General features: G+C 38.5%; 1 protein-coding gene across 2 annotated transcripts in view; it reads left to right on the top strand.

Annotated features, from left to right (window-relative positions):
- Positions 1-265: 265 nt before the first annotated feature.
- The window catches only part of ABCA12 (ATP binding cassette subfamily A member 12), a 171,502-nt gene continuing 153,194 nt past the window's right edge, over positions 266-18,573 (top strand). For both annotated transcript variants that reach the window (XM_034655128.1, XM_019807562.1), the window contains exons 1-2: positions 266-629; positions 12,004-12,097. In XM_034655128.1, coding sequence (XP_034511019.1) covers positions 12,027-12,097 — 71 coding nt within the window. In that variant the 5' untranslated portion in view covers positions 266-629; positions 12,004-12,026. The remainder of the gene's footprint in view (positions 630-12,003; positions 12,098-18,573) is intronic.

Genomic DNA, 18,573 nt, shown 5'->3' with positions numbered 1-18,573 from the left:
CTGGGCCCAGAGTCTGTAAAATGCTATGTGTCCTGCCTCTGCTACTATGTAGAAAAGAAGGCGAGAGAATGTAGGACAAGTCCTACTGGCCTGGCAAGAGTCCCACCTAATTCCTCATGACGTGTCCAATGCAGGTGACACCTTCTGGAAGGTGTGATAGGCAGTTAATTTCATGGAGAGTAGGAGGTGTGGGTTCAGCTTTTTTTTTTTTTTACAGTAGGGCATTATCTGAATGATACTTACTCATTGTCTATTGAGGCTGGACTTCATGCAACAAGCAATAACTGGATGTTATTTTAAAAATAAGCAAAGCCACTGACAGGTCTGGTCTGGGTTCTTGTTTCAGAGGGAAGAGTTGGTTGAGAAGTGCTCCTTGGTCAAGGATTAAGCCGAAGGAAAAATCCAGCAGCCGAAGAACTGTGGGTTTCTTACCCCAGCCCTCAGGAAAGCTATGCCGTGAAAGGGCTTTGACCCATTGATACAGCAAGTTGGACAGGGTACCAATTCTTCTGTGGGTTGGAGGAAAAGAGAGGAATTTTTTTGTTCGTGGTGTTTGAAGGATGGCTTCCCAGTTTCATCAGCTTCGGGTGCTGGTCTGGAAAAATTGGCTAGGTGTCAAAAGGCAGCCGGTGAGTAGAAAAAGGGAAGGGGGGGTTGCCCAGGGACAGTACTCTAGGCAATCCTAAAATGTGATGTTAATAAGAGGTAAAAAGAGAAGAGTTTTAAGCCATTTTCTAAAGCAGAAATAAGATATTTGGAAAACATCCCTATGTCTGTCTTATAGCTAATGGGGCAAGTCTAAACATACCCCCAAAGCTGCCTTTTGATTTCAGTAAATTGAAAGGGTAAACCAGGACATGCACTTTGTTGCTGGTTGAGTTCGAACTAGTGTTGAATTCTAGGTTTCAGGTCAAAATGCTTTCAGAAATTTTCTTAATAAATGTAGCTAAAAATGAGATGAAGAAAAATATAAGATGAAAGGAATAATAAATGGGAAGAAATGCATTTGAAAACCAAAAGTGATGGAAAGCTTGTTTGAAAAGTAAGATATAGAAAGGAAATTGTTTGAAGGCTGTTGGTATAGAAAAGCTTCTACAAAATTTCAGTACCTAAAAATTATTTACTAGAAATGCCAAACAAGAGTCAATATCTATGCCATACTTCAGGAGTATTATTGAATCACTTAACTTTACGGCTACAGTCTGTCTACTTTATTTATTGCAACATCTTTTTTGTGTTCTTACGTTCATGTTGCTTTTTAAATTACAAAGCTAGCTATTAGATCCTCATCAGTTAGGGCGTAGGGAGATTGAGAAAGGAATTGGCTTCTATGGGTCGTCACATATTCAGAAGAATGTATGAAAAACAGAGAAATTCAAAAAGGCTTGCCATATATTTCACTTTAGAGTGGCAATTCCCAGACTCAAATGAATAATATAAATATCATGCAGATAATGTGGTCCTGGAAACCATCTGTGTACCTAATCTCACTCTGAGTTTGCTGGCTGTGCCTGACACCTTACTTAAGTGTTGTGATGTATATATTGAGAAAGAGAAGGAATGTTACTCAGCTTTGTGAATGTGGTGGGTAGGATTTAAGAACCAAAAGATGTTATGTGATTGTACTGGTGTGGGGTTTGGACATAAAATTTTAAATCATTAATATTTTTTAGTTAAATCATTAGTGTTCCTTTTCAATTGGAAACAACACAAAAGAAAACCTGCCATAATTATTCCATGGTAGGTTACATGTGGAATTCAGCAGGAAAAGAGTCTGGATATGTGGTGTGGTCAGAAGATGAGAGTTGGTTTTTTGGTAATGCTTCTTGAAAACTGCATGACCTGAGTAGTATAGCTGTTCTCTGAGTACTGGTTTTCCTCTTTGCAAAATGGGTCCAGGGCCTACCATATCTGTCTCATAGAGTGGTAAGAACCAAATGTGCCAGTGTATTTCAAAGTGCTTTACAAATGGTGAGACACTTGGCAAATAGATTATAGAGGGATTTGGAGTGATGTGTGTGTCGTATTTTATTCAAAGAAATGATGAAAGGAAATCCAGGAGAAGGGAGTATGGGAAAGAGGAAGAAGTTTATATATAGTTCAGTTCTTAAGTGATGAAAACTCACTAGTCAAAAATAAAAGCAGAGAGGAACTGAAAACATATCTGTTATTGCTGATAAACTGAATGCTGAGGTTGTATATTTTCCTTACAACTCTATTTTACCTAAAAATTAAAAAGCCCTCAGGTGAATACATTTTTTTCATTGAGAAATTTTATCTTTAGAAACCGTAATAAGTCCTTTCCTTATCTGTAAAGTAGCTTGTATATCAATTTTCTACTTTAGAGTTTTTCTCTATTTTAGTCAATTTCTGTTGGATATGGCATATTTAAAGGAGGTAGAACTCAGGCATGCTAAAATATTTTCACCATGATACCTTGTATTATTCTTATGTAGTCAAAATCCCTAAAAAGCCCCTGGTAATTATACTTTTGCCCAAAGAAAGAAAATACATGATCTGTTAGTTCATTTGGGGATATCAGAGGGTTCAGATCTTAAGGCTACCTTGAGACCCAGGACAGGTTATGTGTTGGTTGCAGGAAATGAAATCAGAAATAGTTCTGAATTTGGGGAAATACAGAAGTCCCGCTTGATTCCATTATGACCAACTAGAGGAACACAAGAGACCTTTAGAAAATGGTGGTGCCCAAAGGAGAAGGAAAGACAATTCTAGGTGGAGGGCAAGAGGGCAAAGAAAGGTACATCCCTTCTTCATAGGTTGGCTCGGGCCAGCCCTATTTCCTCCTCTTGGAGAGAGGACGTGAGGACACAGGTGGAAAGGATATATATGTGATGAATGAAAAAAATTGTGAAAAGAGAAACAATAAACAAATTGAAAGAGAATGTGAAAAGAAGAGGTATATAAATTTGAGGAGAGGATGTAGTCTGTATGTAGTGACCGGACTTTTGTCATCCACCAAGCAATTATTTAAAATGCAAGTATTTTTATTTATCTCATAATCTTTCTGAATATGATACTTTAAAAATGCCGTTTGATACTCAGGAAAATAGAAATGAAGCTATGTGACACTGGAAATATATAGTCTTTAGTGAACGTTAAAGAATAATCACTACCAAGACATCCTCCTCCACTGTGTTTTTAAGAGATTCTATCACAAAGCAAGATGGTGGGAAGGATAGTCTGTAAAGGAAGAAGTTAGGAATCTACTAATGGAGAAACAAATGACATACAAGAAAAAAAAAACAAGAAAAACAAACGTATAGTGAAAAATATTAGAGCAGGGATTACTGAGGAAATATATTATAAAAATATACACTAGAATAGAAAGTGAGAAAAAGAATTTCAAACACTTATATAGTCTAAGAAATAGAACGGTACTAGAACAAGCTAGATGTTGAGTTTGGCTACAAAAAAAAAGGAAGGCAGGGTTTTCAATTTTGGAGGTGACATCCCTCAAAATTGTTCTGAGAGTAAATGTTTCTCTTTAATTTTTTAATAAAATCAAACATCAGAATTCTGGAATATTTGGGATTATCTAACTGCCTTAATTCTACAGGGCCCCAGAGAGCTCAAGGCACTTGTCCAAGGTGACACAGTGAGCTTAAGGACCCAAAGTCAGATTTCCCCCAAAAAAGATTTATTCTTTTCACTACCTCCTGATGCCTCCCTTTTGCCACTGAGTTGAGTTTCCTTTTCCAACATTCTTGGATCCCTGCTCAGAGTTCAGTCCACCAGTGAAGAGATCATATTTACTAAGGAGGCCTTAGATATTGCTGATTTTCTAGTATTAGTGGTTACTTCAATTCCCAATTATATGGCAGAAAAAAAAGTGAATGCAAAAAGGGGTGTGAAAAAAATACATTAAGCACCAACAGAAATGTTAGGTAATACAGAAAATCAATTAGATGCAGTTGCTACCCTACTGGGCTTGTAATTTAATTCTAGAAATAATACAAAAATGAAGACACATTCCACTGGAGATGGCTAGCAACAGGGAGGCTCACCTAATGAGATGCTAGTTAATGATAGGAAACTGAGTCCTGGCACAGCAGAGACTGCAGGATGAAAGACTAGATAGTGCAAGATCAGAGTTTATCTTTCATTAAGAAGATGAATTCTAAATAGGCATATCAAGGATTGACTTCAGATCTCTATAGAAGTGGAATCTAATTCCAGACTTACGACAGAAGAAGAAAAATTACCTTGAGCTATTTATTTTAATCTAACTGTTGGGCTAGGGGGTCACACTTTAGCTCAGTTGGTAATAGAACCAGTTTTTCTATCACATTCCCATAACTTGACTGATTTCTAACACATTTTTTTTTTAAGATTTTCTTTATGTATTAGAGAGAGAGAGAGCAAGCATGCACATGAGTGGGGAGAAGGGCAGAGGGAGAGAGAGAGAGAGAGAAGCAGACTTGATGCTGAGTGCGGAGCCCTCAGGTCAAGCTCATGACCCTGAATGACCTGAGCTGCACTTAACCAGCTGAGCCGCCCAGGTGCCCGATTTCTAACCCTTTGGCTAAAGTTTGATACTTCCTCCCCAGTCCCCATCTTGCTCATATAACATCCCCTCACAGTGTCTAGAGAAAGAGGAAGTGCTAGTTTCGAAATTTTGGAGAAGTTGGTCAATGCATTAAGGTAATGTTTTGACTAAAGCAATTTAGGATTAAACTGTAATCTCAAATTTAATTATAAATTGGATTAAAATAAACTAGGTCCTGAACAATTCAGGCAAATACCTGATCAACTGTCCCAGGCCCATTTACCTCTTCCAGATCTATATCATTTATTCCCTTAATCCTTTTTAATTGTTGAAAAAAATATTTAGATCTACCTGTTGATATTGGTGCTTGTCTCATAGCAGACATGCACGTTTTGTTAGTTTAGTCAAATGATAAAAAGCAAATGAGAGGTGCCTAGGTGGCTAAGTTGCTTAAGCATCTTGATTTTGGCTCAGGTTATGATCTCACAGTTGTGAGATCAAGCCCTGTGTTGGGCTCTGTGCTGAGCTTAGAGCCTGCTTAAGATTCTCTCTCCCTGCCCCGCTACTGCCCACCCCCCACTGGCGCACTCTCTCTGAAAAGAAAAAAAAAAAAGCAAGTGAGGTGAAGGTGTTTTAGGAATGAGAGCAATAGAAAAATAGATTAGTTTAAAGTCCAATAAAAGGCGTTGCTTTAATATATGCATCCTAGAAACTTTACCAATCTCAAGGGGTGCCTAGGTGGCTCAGTCAAATAAGTGTCTGCCTTCTGCTCAGGTGATGATCCCAGGGTCCTGGGATTGAGCCCTGCATCAGCAGGGAGACTGCTCCCTCCTCCCCACTCTTGTTCTCTCTCAAATAAATAAATAAATCTTTAAAAAAAAAAAGAAAGAAAGAAAGAAAATTTACCAATATCCAAAATGTATTGTAATCTGTAAGTATAAATTTCAGAAAATGTCCTCTCTTCCAGTTTTTAGATGAGTTGTTTCTATGGATGGCAGTGTTCAGTAGCAGAAAGCCCAAGTAACTGAGAGCTCTGCCACTTCTGTTTGCTTGTTTTGGGGGGTGGAACTAAGGTTTATTCCAGATCTAAAATACCAACCTCCTTCTTCAGAGCATGAACCTGGGAATCTTCTTATTACCACCAAGTAACAGTCATTCTTGATTTATGGGACAATGCAAAGGAAAAGAACGGGAGAAGAAAGAAGAAACAATGTACTGTATACGTGAAAAGTTGGGCATTTTTTACTTTGAAGCTTGTAATAAAAAGTTATGATTCTAGGGGCCCCTCCATGGCATAGTCAGTTGAGCGTCTGGCTCTTGGTTTCATCTAGGGCCTTGGGTCTCAGGGTCTTGGGATGAGCCCCACCTTGGGCTCCACTCTCAGCAAGGAATCTGTTTGGGATTCTTTCTCCCTTTCTGTCTGCCCCTCCCATTCGTACTCTCTTGCTCAAATAAATAAATAAATAAATAATTTTAAAAAAAAGTTATCATTCTAGGTTAAGGGGCAACTTTTAAATGGTTTTCAATGCTCTTATACATTGAACTAATAAAAGTATAGTATTGTGATCAAATAGAGCTAGTATTATATCCTATAGTGATTTGACCACACAGCTTAATGATAACTGTTCAGCTGCTGAAGCCAGACTCCTAGGGTTCAAATACCAGCTCTGCCATTTAGTGGCTTATGGAATGAAGGCTTATTTAATCTCTTTAAGATTCTGATTTCCCAACTGCAGGAGGAAATGAGGTGATTATATTAAATGAGAAAATGCATGTTTAGTATTTAACATAGCATCTCACACATTTTATTTTATTTTATTTTATTTTATTTTATTTTATTTTATTTTATTTATTTATTAGAGAGAGAGAGAGAGAGACAGCGAGAGAGGAAACACAAGCAGGGGGAGTGGGAGAGAAAGAAGCAGGTTCCCAGCGGAAGAACCTGATGCGGGGCTTGATCCCAGAACGCTGGGATCACGCCCTGAGCCAAAGGCAGATGCTTAACGACTGAGCCCCCCAGACGCCCCTGGCTTTGCATTTTTTAAAAGAATTACTTTAAAAATAATTTCTAAATTTTAAATTTTGGAACAGTTTCAAATTTAAAGAAAAGTTGCAAAGAAAAGAAAAGTACTGTTAAAGAAAACAGTACAAATAACTTTCTTTGTAGAGCCAGTTGAGATTGATGCCCCATTACCCTGGATACTTTAGTGTCTCTATTTTACAAACAAGGACATTCACCTTCATAACCCAATATCACCTTCAGATCTTTAGACACAATTCAGGCTCCATTATTTGTCCCAATCATATCTTTTATAACAAAAGATTCCAGTTCAGAATCACGTTCTGCATCTAGTTTTCATGTCTCTGGTCTCCTTCAGTCTGTATCAATTGGTTAGTGTTTCCTTGACTTTTGTGACCCTCACACATTTTGAACCTTTCAGACTAGTTGTTTTGTAGAGTGTCTGTCGTTTCCATATTTTGAGACTCTGGCTATTTATCTTTGGTAGGAGTGCTACAGAAACCATGCTGTGTTCTTGCCCCATTGCCTCACATCAGGAGGTACCTGATGTCACTTTGTCCCATTTTGGGGGGAAACTATTTTGAGACTGTGTACCTATCCCTTCCTCATTAAACTTCCAATTTATCTGTTTGCTTATGTATTTATACCTATATAGATTACAGGATTCCTTGTTTATTCAGTTAAATGTAATTTTTTATTGTGTTAACATATTTTTTTAATATTTAAATTTGGCCAGTGGGTCAAATTTGATGCTCGAGTTTGTGATAGGCTGGTGTCTGTGTCATATTGCCATCACCCTCATTTTCTTTTCTTTTTTTTTTAAAGATTATATTTTTTATTTGAGAGAAAGAGAACATGAGCAGTAGTGAGGGGCAAAGGGAGGGGGAGAAGCAGGCTCCCTGATGAGCAGGGAGCCCAATGTGGGGCTCCATCCTAGGACCCTGAGATCATGACCTGAGCCAAAGGCAGAAATTTAACCAATTGAGCCACCCATACTCCGCTCTGCATCATTTTCTGACATTCTCTAAGCAGTATATCTATCACCCTTCTCTCTCTCTCTCTCTCTCTCTCTCTCTCTCTCTCTTTGTATGTCTGTACATATATTCTGTAGCTTTGGCTGGGCTTGGAAACAGTGACACTCCAATAGCAATGAGCACTCCTAGCTCTCAGCTGTATACTTAAAGAAGCTAGGGTTTCTTGGAAAAGTGGGTATTTCCAGGGTTGGGACAGAGAAAATATATAATGAGGCAGAAACAACTTTTCTGAAACCAGAAAAAAGGAAATAAATAAGTTATACCCACCCATTTATAGCTAAGTTTCATGTCTCTCTATGCATTTTGAAATCCAGGCATTCATACCCGTATCTTTAATTCTAACCCAACACTATAGCAGTCTTGTTTTCCTGTTTTTCATGTTAATAATTCCCCTGATGGATAGTGAGAAGCCTGGCTCCTCCCCAATAATGTATTTACTTTTTTGGTCTACCACACTGTGTTGAAACCAATCCCCTGCTTCTCACCATGAATAGACACCCTCCTTACCCCACCTGGATTTTGACCTCCCATGTCTGACTTCTGAACTGTGTGTTTCCTCTTCACCTTGTTAGGGACCCACCTTCTCTGTGTTACTGTGGTGCCTTCTGTCCTACTATGGAATAGCCTTTCTCTAGGCCTCTGAAAAAGGATTTTTAGGTGCTGAATTGTTCCAGAAGGGAAAGGGAAGAGAAGGAGAACAGAATGGGATATCTCAATGGAAAATAAACCCTGGAGAAATAAGAGACAAATGCTATAGCCCACTAAAGAACTTTACACTACTCAGTGTGCATATGCCTTTAGATGTCAAGAGTGCGGGGTAGGGGGTGGAACACAAATGAGATATAGAGGCGAATGTGAGATAATTAAAATATTAACAAAAATATGAAACTTTTAAAAACTGCTTTTCCCTTAGTTTTCAAGTAGCTCCAATATCTATATGTGTAAAATCAATATATCAGCCCTTTCTCCAAACAAACAAAAATGAGTCATGGCTCATTGGTTTAGTATTTGGATACTTGACACTGCATTTGCTTCTAGGTTGTTTATGATAATATTGAGAATGGTGTTGGGAGCAATCCTGCTGCTATGAAAATTTAAATTTTGTTTATTTCTTTCTTTTGTGATTAACTTGTCAACCTTAACATTCCCAAGATCATAGTATGGAGGGCTTTGTGTTCATTATCCTTCTAAAATGCAGTATGCAGAAATATTCTCCAAACCTCTCTGACCTAAAAATCCCAGGGGAAATCTTTTGATAATAGATTGCTTACAGGCTTGCTGTAGTTTTTGCCTATAACAGAGTCCAAATTTCTTAAAGTATTCTGATACAGATTGCATTTTTGTCTGACTTAAATCATGTCTAAAATTAATTTCAATGTTTATCAAAACATCCTCATGGAACCATCAAATTAGATCCATTGAAAGACAATTTAAAGATATCCCATGACATATGCCCTTTATTTTAATGTGAATGTACGTATTTGTTGGTACAGTTGGTCTCTGTTGCCCACTAATTCTCAGGAGGTTGCTATAGAAAATGAATAGATGCTCCTGAAAGTAACTATGGGGCACTAAACCTTCTCAGATGATTTTTTTTTTAAAGAATAACTATGACTTCAAATATAAAGCCACAAACATTAAATTTTTAAACCCCAATTCTTTGTAGTCTACATTTCAAATAAGTCATATAGAATAATAATAGTACCTGTATCTTCAAAGAACAGACTCTCATTTTCTAATGTATCAGGGACTAGGCTAGAATAACACATATTTCTATAACACTTACATTTTTCTGATAAACTTTTTGTAAGGCATTATTTTTTCCTCAGAGTAGGATAATTTTTTTAAAAAAATCTAGTCTAAGTATCTTGATATTCAGATCCTCATCCCCTCTCTGCTTCCCAACTGGGTATGTGACTGTGGGTAAGTTAATGGATAAAGCTGTGCTAACCTTCTGCAACACGGAGAATAAAAAAAGAAATTTGGATCAGATCAAGGTTTATTAGCCTCTACTGTGTCATGGATGTCTTTATCAGGCTGGTAAAGCCTATGGTCCTTCTAAGAATAGTGCTTTGAAATCAACAAAATAAATAGAATTACAAATAAAACCAATTATATTGAAATTCAGTTATTAAAGTATTAAAACACAAATTTATGATATGGTAGTATGTGTTTCTTTATTATAGCACTAAATAAATAAACAAATATGGTAAGCCCGTAACTACTATAATTTGTAACGTCACCATGAGTAGAAACTGACCTTTGAGGTATCTGCAACAACACTAATGTGATTTGAAAATATCTGTGATTTTTATTTGTAACAAAGTCACAAGTACTTCTAAGAACATTGTGGCTTGTTGCCCACATTCATCATTAATGGAAATGCTAGATTTTGATCAAAAGGTAGAGAAAATAGAAGTGTAATTTTTTTTTTCCTTTCCAAGTTTACAAATGCCCTGAATGAATTCTATCCATTAGTTAAAGGAACTTTCCTACAAAAACATTCTAGGACTTTATAAACGATCCTGCCAGTTAGGTAAGGTGGCATACATTTAGAACTACTCTACTCCAAGTGTGGTTCATGGACAGCAGCAACAGTGTCACCCACCTGCAGCTTGTTAGAAGTGCAGAATGTCTGCCCGACCTCAGATCTACTGGATCTGAATCTGCATGTTTCCAAGACGCATAGGTGATGTGGTGTGCACAGTAATGCTTGAGAAGACTGCTACGGATGAAGCTGTTCAGCCTGTCTGGGAGCTTTTTAGCTACGATCAAACCAAGTATCCTAGGATTGCTTAGATCTACAGTCAACTTCTTCCATTTGCTAAAAATTTGCTCTTAAACCTGCAGTCCAAGAAGTTGGTTACAGGCCTTTCAGCAAGGACAACAGTGCTGTAGACACCCAATTGAGATTTTCATAGTTACTTCAGGATCAATAATTGAGCAAGATACCAAGAGCCCCAGGCAGTAGTTTGAGATTTGTCAGAAGCAGATTGTCTCAGAAGTGGTAGGGTATGGGGGAAAAGTGGTAACAAGTCTGCATAGAAACATAGGTCCGAGTTGAACTTTATTAAGCGTAGGCAAAGCAGAAGAGGGTGGTTCTTGTCTCACAGAGTTGAAGAATGAACCTCGCGGACAAAAGAGAATGAGCAAAGTAATAGGATTTTATTAATCAAGGATACAGAAAAAGCTCTTAAGAGTGAGAGGGGTCCCAACCAGATTGCCAATGTGGGCCTCCACCAACAGTCTTTTATTTAGAACTGACCAGAGAGCTTGTGGTCTTAACATTCTTGGGATGTCTTGGTTTGAGTAAGGACTAGCCATCTTTAATCGCTTACTTCTTCTTTGGGGTCTAGTCATTTTTTTGTCTGCCATAAAAAGAACCCACCTCTGACAACCAAGGCAGGGTGGCCTGGTTTATGCCTCAGCATTTCAGGGATTTTTGGTGAGCCTAGTCATGTAGTCCCCTACCTATCCCTCTCTACCTAACCCTGCTTGTCCATTACTCATTGGCAGTATTTGTTCTGTAGGGTTTGGTTTGAGCACTGTTAACTGTTTGCATATCACAGTTGATGTTCTTGCGAATATGTGTTTTTCACTGCTCTGGAACCAGTTTTATAGGTGTGTAAAATATTAAGTAGTTCACGTCTTATGAACAGAATCATGTCTATGTGGCTAGAAAAGCCACTCCTGAAGTATCTTATAGTGAAATCCTCTAATAGAAATTTCGGTGCAGTGTAAATTTATCGAGCATCTGTTTTGTACAAGTGGAAATTCAGAAATGAAGAAGACACTGTTCCTGCCTTAAGAGAATTGCCAATTTATTGTAAGCCAAGAAAAAAATATATAGATAGTTAGATAGATGATAAGAGTTTAAGTTCTATGATAAAAGCAGACACAAGATACTATTTATAGTGGTATGGGGGGGTGCATAGAACTTTTTAAGTTCCCGTTTACTCATCTGCTCATTGACCCACACTAATTCATTCCTTTACCAATGTTTATTGAGCCATTATCCAATGTCACACACTGATCTTTATGGTTGACTGTAGAATGCTGACATTGGAAGTGGTAGGTCTAGGTTGAGATTATTTTGGGGTTTTGTATGCCCTGTTTAGAATGTTGAACCTTATCCAACAAGGAACTAAAAGATTTTTAAGTAGGGAAATTACTGATGAGATTTGAATTTTAAGATCATCACTCTTGGGACAGAGGATGAGAGGTGACTCTAAACGGGGCTTCTGAAGCTCATTTTAAGGAAGATAGCATTCTTGTGTTCACTTCGAGTTCTCTTGTAGCTTTAAAAATCTCTCATTCCTTTCTAATTAATAGTATTTACGAGCAAATATCTGGTTTGTGTTGGAATTTTATGTGTTGTACTTTTTGTGAAATTTTTAGTTCAGCAACATAATTAACATTTTTTTCCTGTCATTATTTTGCAGCTTTGGACCCTTGTCTTGATTTTATGGCCAGTCATTATTTTCATAATTTTGGCTATTACCCGGACCAAATTTCCTCCAAAAGCAAAATCAACTTGTAAGTAAATGAGATTTGTTTGTTTCCCTAATTTTAGGATTTCGGGATTTTTTCCCCCCAAGATTTACTTACTTAATTTGAGAGAGCAAGAAAGAGTGTGTGTGTGTCTGTGCACATTGGGAAGGGGCAGAGGGAGAAGGAGAGAGAATCCTAAGCAGACTCCTCACTGAGAGTGGAGCCCAACACGGCACTCAGTCTCATGACCTTGAGATCATGATCTGAGCCAAAACCAAGAGTCAGACGCTTAACCAACTACGTCACCCAGGTGCCCCTAATTTTGGGATTCTAGTTAAAATTTATTTTGATGCCTCCTTAGTGTTCTATTCTAAATTTTTAAATAGTGTTTCCACTTGAAAGTATTTGTATAACTACTTAGTGTGTTTTGAATAAAACACACTGCTTTTTGAATTAGTTAGAAAGGTGAGCCTGTAAGATTTATCTAAAAAATTATGAAGCAGGTAGGAGCCAGAATATATTTTAATCTTTGTAAAATTTTGACTCATTTATTATTCACCTCATAATGCTCATTGTGGTATGTACGACACAAATAAGTGGCAGTCTCAAGCCAGATCATCCTTTACTTTCATGTTGTAGCAGAAACCATAGACTGGTATTTGATCAGCTGAACAAATGAAATGCAGAGTACTGTACAAATCTCTTCTCTCTCTTCAGGGCTGGTATGAGTGGTGCAAACGTATCAACACATTTAGTTTGAAAGAACATTGTTTTCCAGTTGGTGCTATTTTAGCTACGTTATTATCATTACCTAGTTGAAAAATGGGCACCATGCCAACTCAGGCCATTATTTCCTTTTGGATCCAGAATGGAGATGCAGGAAAGCCTCAAAGAAGTCCTCAGAACCGAGGGGGATGAGCCCAGTGATCTGACCGGTGGCTTTTTTTTTTTTTGCTTTTGTTCTTAAACTTTGGAGCAGTTTTCTTGGTAGAGGAGTGAAGGTTAGGTGAGATGCTTGATGTCTCACAAAGCGGTCATCTTCTGAAAAGCTTCTCGTAGGCCAAATTTCTGTAAATCAGATTGTATTTCAGGTAAATTATGGTAATTTGCTATGTAAAAGAAGACTATACTGAATTATTTGTAAAGAGAATAATGAGCTAGTGACTTTAAAAAAATAAGGGGTTTTCAATCACCCAGTCCTAAGAAGATGACAGCCATGGCAGAACCTTGATTCATACACAATAGAATAATTTGGAAGAGAACATCAGTTCAATTAGTGTAAAGTATTTAAACTCTTGGTGCTAGAATAAATAATTCCTTACATTTGAAAAGCACCTTTCCATTTCTAAAGGATTTTTGCTCAAGTTATTATGCAGAGTTGTTGATGAGATGTTATTAAGTTGTTTATAAAAGCAGCATAATTGTGTTCTCTTCATACTGTGTGTATATTAGTTCTTTATAACAGATTAAGTCCATTGTATATTGTTGAAATTTATGTATTCTTGCTTACCTTAAGTAGCATGGACTTCAGAAATAATGCATTCAGCACATAAGGATAAACACTCTTTGAACTGGTTTAAGATGCTAATTATCAGTTCACTAACAATAGTGACAAAAGGAGTTTATTAGCTTCTTTCAACAACTTATTTCTGCCAGTTTCTTGTTTATAAGGATTTTTTCAGTTATGTAATGAGTTTCTCTCAAAAAAACTTACAAGACAGAAATACAAGGAGTGTGAGTGAGTCTTAATTGGTGCTACCTGATGGAATTTAGAGATTCATGGAGGAAACCATGGAGAGCACTTATAGTTCTACTAAATTATGAAGAAAAAATTGGAAAAATCCATATGATGAGTGCTTAAGACCTAATCTTTCAAAGGTTCTGCAAAAACACAATATCCAGAAGGAGATGAATAACCACCTTTTACTATGGACTTATGGTTTTATGCTAACAATAGTTATGAGGTGATTGTCTTTATGTTTGTGGGTAGGAAAGAACAGAATTATAGGGAAGTTCACACATTGGAAGTATTTCTGCTAGTCTCTCAGACCTTATAAGACTCAGTTAAAAATAGTTTATTGTTTTTATTAGAACTTTATGAGAACTATTAGAGGGAAAGTACCCTCTCATTTTACAGAGGAGAACACTGGGGCCCAAAGAGAATGTAATTTTTCAAAACTCAGTCATGTGGGATAGGAGAGAAAGGTTTTGGAAACTATCTTTACTTTGTTCTTGAGATTTGTCTCATACTTTACCCTCTTATACATAGAGCCAAGATACAAACTGTGTCCAAAATGTCAACTCATCCTCTAATCAAGCGAGTATAAAATATAATTTTATAATTGAAGGTGCTATCTGTAGAGCAGAGTAGAGAATCTGAAACTAGTATAGATGCAGTTGCTTTTTCTCCCTGTTGTGGTAGAGAGGGAATAACTCCAAAATGAAAATTTGGATTCAGGGATTTTTATTCTTTTTTTTTTAAATCGTTGTTTTTCTTTGTTTCTCATATCTATTATAGTGAAAGATTAAAGGGAGTTCATAATAATCAATGATAAAAATAAATATTTCTTGGTCTCATATGAGCCTGATGGTTAGAGTGGTGATGGCCGTGTTACTCAGTTCACAGTGGAGAAAACCAGTGCCCAGAGAGAGTAAGTAACTTGACCAAGATTGCACAGTTAATAAGTGGTGCTGTCAGGATTTGAACCCAGGCAGTCTGACTCTAGACTCTCGTTTTAAGCTTATGGATTCACATTTCTTACATCTGGGAGTCAGTACTAATTTCTCTTGTTGCATTGTTTAGGTTTCAGAAAAGTAGACTAAAAGTTAGAGATTAGGAACATAAACACCCCATCTCTGTCTCTATCATGAAATCAAGAAATAGGAGGAAAGGTGCATTACGATGTATGAATCAAGAGTCCAGTGAAGACATACAAATGGCTAACAGACACATGAAAAAATGTTCAAAATCATTAGTCATCAGGGAAATTCAAATCAAAACCACACTAAGATACCACCTTACACCAGTTAGAACGGCAAAAATTGACAAGGCAAGAAGCAACAATCGTTGGAGAGGATGTGGAGAACGGGGATCCCTCCTACATTGTTGGTGGGAATGCAAGTTGGTACAGCCACTCTGGAAAACCAGTGTGGAGGTCCCTTAAAAAGTTAAAAATTGAGCTACCCTATGATCCAGCCATTGCACTACTGGGTATTTACCCCAAAGATAAGAACGATTTCTCAACATTTGCTGCAACATGGACGGCACTGGAGGAGATAATGCTAAGTGAAATAAGTCAAGCAGAGAAAGACAATTATCATATGGTTTCTCTCATCTATGGAACATAAGAACTAGGAAGATCGGTAGGAGAAGAAAGGGATAAAGAAACGGGGGTAATCAGAAGGGGGAATGAAGCATGAGAGACTATGGACTCTGAGAAACAAACTGAGAGCTTCAGAGGGGAGGGGGGTGGGGGAATGGGATAGACTGGTGATGGGTAGTAAGGAGGGCACGTATTGCATGGTGCACTGGGTGTTATACGCAACTAATGAATCATCGAACTTTACATCAAAAACCAGGGATGTACTGTATGATGACTAACATAATATAATAAAGAATATTATTATAAAAATTAAAAAAAGAGTTATCCTAAATATTAGTATTCAGTGGAGAATTCTGCCTTTCTCTGACTAATTCCTCATGAATCATTGTAGTTGTAATATCATCGAAATCAGGTCCCGTTTAACAGAGTTAAAATCCTTTCTGGGCTACCGTGAGTGCTTCAGTGCTAGGCGGGCAACAGAGAAAGGAAGAAACTCCAGGCTACACTTCAGCTGAAACTCAGCTATGGTGAGAAAGGAGTTATCTCGTGGGCACATTATGCTCCCAGAATAGCTGGGCAGGTGTGTAGGACTGATACATCATTTAGAACAAATATAATTAGTGACTCAAAGGGCTCCCTCCACGGTTTTCTTACTGAGGGATGTCTGGAGAAGTCTGGATGTTTGGCGAGCCAGGAAGCTGCTGCATGTCTGCCATGGTGAGCCCCTGTCCTGTGCATGTTACTTACTTCTTTTTTTTTTTTTTTAAAGATTTTATTTATTTATTCAACAGAGAGATAGAGACAGCCAGTGAGAGAGAGAGAACACAAGCAGGGGGAGTGGGAGAGGAAGAAGCAGGCTCACAGCAGAAGAGCGATGTGGGGCTCGATCCCATAACGCCGGGATCACGCCCTGAGCTGAAGGCAGACGCTTAACCGCTGTGCCACTCAGGCGCCCCATGATACTTACTTCTGGCACCGCCTGCCTTCACTTACGCCCTTCTGTGTCGCCAGACACAGCTTCGTAACTAGCTTCTGCAAATAATAAGTCCCAGGAAAGGAAGGCTTCCCAAGCCTGGCAGACGGGCCCGGATGCTTCTTGTTCACGTAGAGAAGAAATGGGCTAAGGCACCACATTTGAAATAGTTCCAACCTCTTATAATCTGTACATGCAGTGACTTGTCAGGAGGCAAACTTTAAAGCCAAAACATCATGCTTAGGAGCAAAGATAAACATAACAAAACAAACCCTCAAACGCCTTTAGACTAAGCCCAGCTCTTATGTAGTGAGTAATCTTTGTCTCCTTTCAGCACGCACATACCCACGAAGTGCCGGCCAGCAGTTCCTAATTTCTGCGGAGCCCACTACTTTTCAAGAACAAAAAAAACCAAAAAACAAAACAAAACAAAAACCACCCTGCCATCATGAGATAAGTGGACTCCAAAAATTGCAGTCTTGCCAAATAACGAGTCACATTTTTATGAAGTTAATGAAAAACAGTATTTTTCAAGTGGTCGAAAATACCACTAAAAGCACAATGGAAATTATACTGTGTAAGACTGACATAGCCTGGATCAAACTCTATCTCGAGACCATCACTTTTAATACCTCGCCTCCTCCAAAGAGAAGAAATTCAGCCCATCTCACATCTGAAAATGAGCTGCTGGTGGAAGGCAGGATCCAACTGCTAATTGAATTGCATCCAAATGTGTGCCCTGAACACTACCCATCTGGGTGTGACTCTGTAGCTTTGGTAAATGCACGATCACCATGACCAGCATGTCTTTTGACCTCCAGAGCATACCTTTTGTCTTCAGGGATGCAATAAAAGTACTAATGGGGTGAAAATTTATCGAACACCTTAGTACATGTCAGACACCGTGCCGAGTCCTTCACATAGATTTCCTTAGTGGATACATCGTCTCTATAAACTACGTAGTATGATTGTCCCAATTTTAGAGATGACAAAACTGAGGCACAGAGATGCTAAGTAATCTACCCATATTCACATGGGTACTATGTCCCCGAGCCTGGATTTTAAACACTGTTTTACCTGCAGATTCCGTAATTGTATTCAGGTCGTGATTGCCAGCAATGGCAATCCTAAGGTCCGGCTCATTTCCGTTTACAGCACCTCCTTTTCTTCCTCATACCACCTGTTAGCACTACCGTAGATGGAACACGGCTATAAAATTGAACTCTATTGGCTTTTCTACTTGTCAGTAGCTCTAGGAAGAAACGTGAGAAGGAAGATTGAAATTATTGATTAATTGGTGGCTTGTGGGATCCCTGCGTGTTGCTGTCCCTACAGTCCCTGAATTGTTAAGAGGAAGCTATTGTGTGGTTTTATGTTGAAAGAGCCGATGAGAGTTGTGAAAGTCAGATGAGCCAGGCTTTTTCTGGCCCTGCTCTTGCTTCTGACGTTCCATGTGGCCTGTTTTCAGCGAAGGGACGGCAAGTGCATGAGGACAGGATTCCATTCTGGGGTACACCATGCTCTCCAGCATGCTTATGATTAAACAGTAATAGTTGAGGCACCCATAGTAAATAATTTCCTTTTCTATTTTGATTGGCTCAAAATTAATGCAAGTTTTGTTCTGGGAAGCTCAGAACCCATCATCATTCATCTCCTGCCAGGTGTTGCCCCACCTGATTTCTCCATTCTCACGTGTGCCAGCAACACCAGGCAGTCTCCCAGCTTAGAAACTTCTGAGTCATCCCTGACTCCTCCCGTTCCTTCACCTCCCATAACCACGAGCCTTTGAGACAGAATCTATCTTGTGAAATGTGTCCTGGAGTTACCCCTCCCTTTCCATCCTTCCTGCAGTCCCTTGCTTCAAGGTCTCATTGTATTACACTTGTGTTTCTTCAGTAGCTTTTTATTTTGGGGGGGGGGCACTCTGGAAGCCCAGCCTCTAATTCTTCCCCCAGTGTATCACAGATAATCCCTTAAAATATTCTTTGGGTCTATTAAGTTTCAACTCCCCTTTGTCCTACTTTCAAGACCTTCATAATCAGGATTCACCCACCCTTCTGTTCACTGTGCTCTGCAGTATGAGGCCTTTGCCTAAAGAGGCTGTGTTCATTCCCATGTTCATTCCCACTTGGACACACATGCTCATGCCTCTTCCTCCTCGTCTATCAAAAGGCAAGCTCACATCTAAGGCTTACCCTTTTGCCTTCCCTGCTCATTCAAAACTC

Source organism: Ailuropoda melanoleuca, chromosome 2, assembly GCF_002007445.2.
Source record: "Ailuropoda melanoleuca isolate Jingjing chromosome 2, ASM200744v2, whole genome shotgun sequence".
NCBI lineage: Eukaryota > Metazoa > Chordata > Mammalia > Carnivora > Ursidae > Ailuropoda > Ailuropoda melanoleuca.
This window is presented reverse-complemented; position numbering and strand designations above follow the sequence as displayed.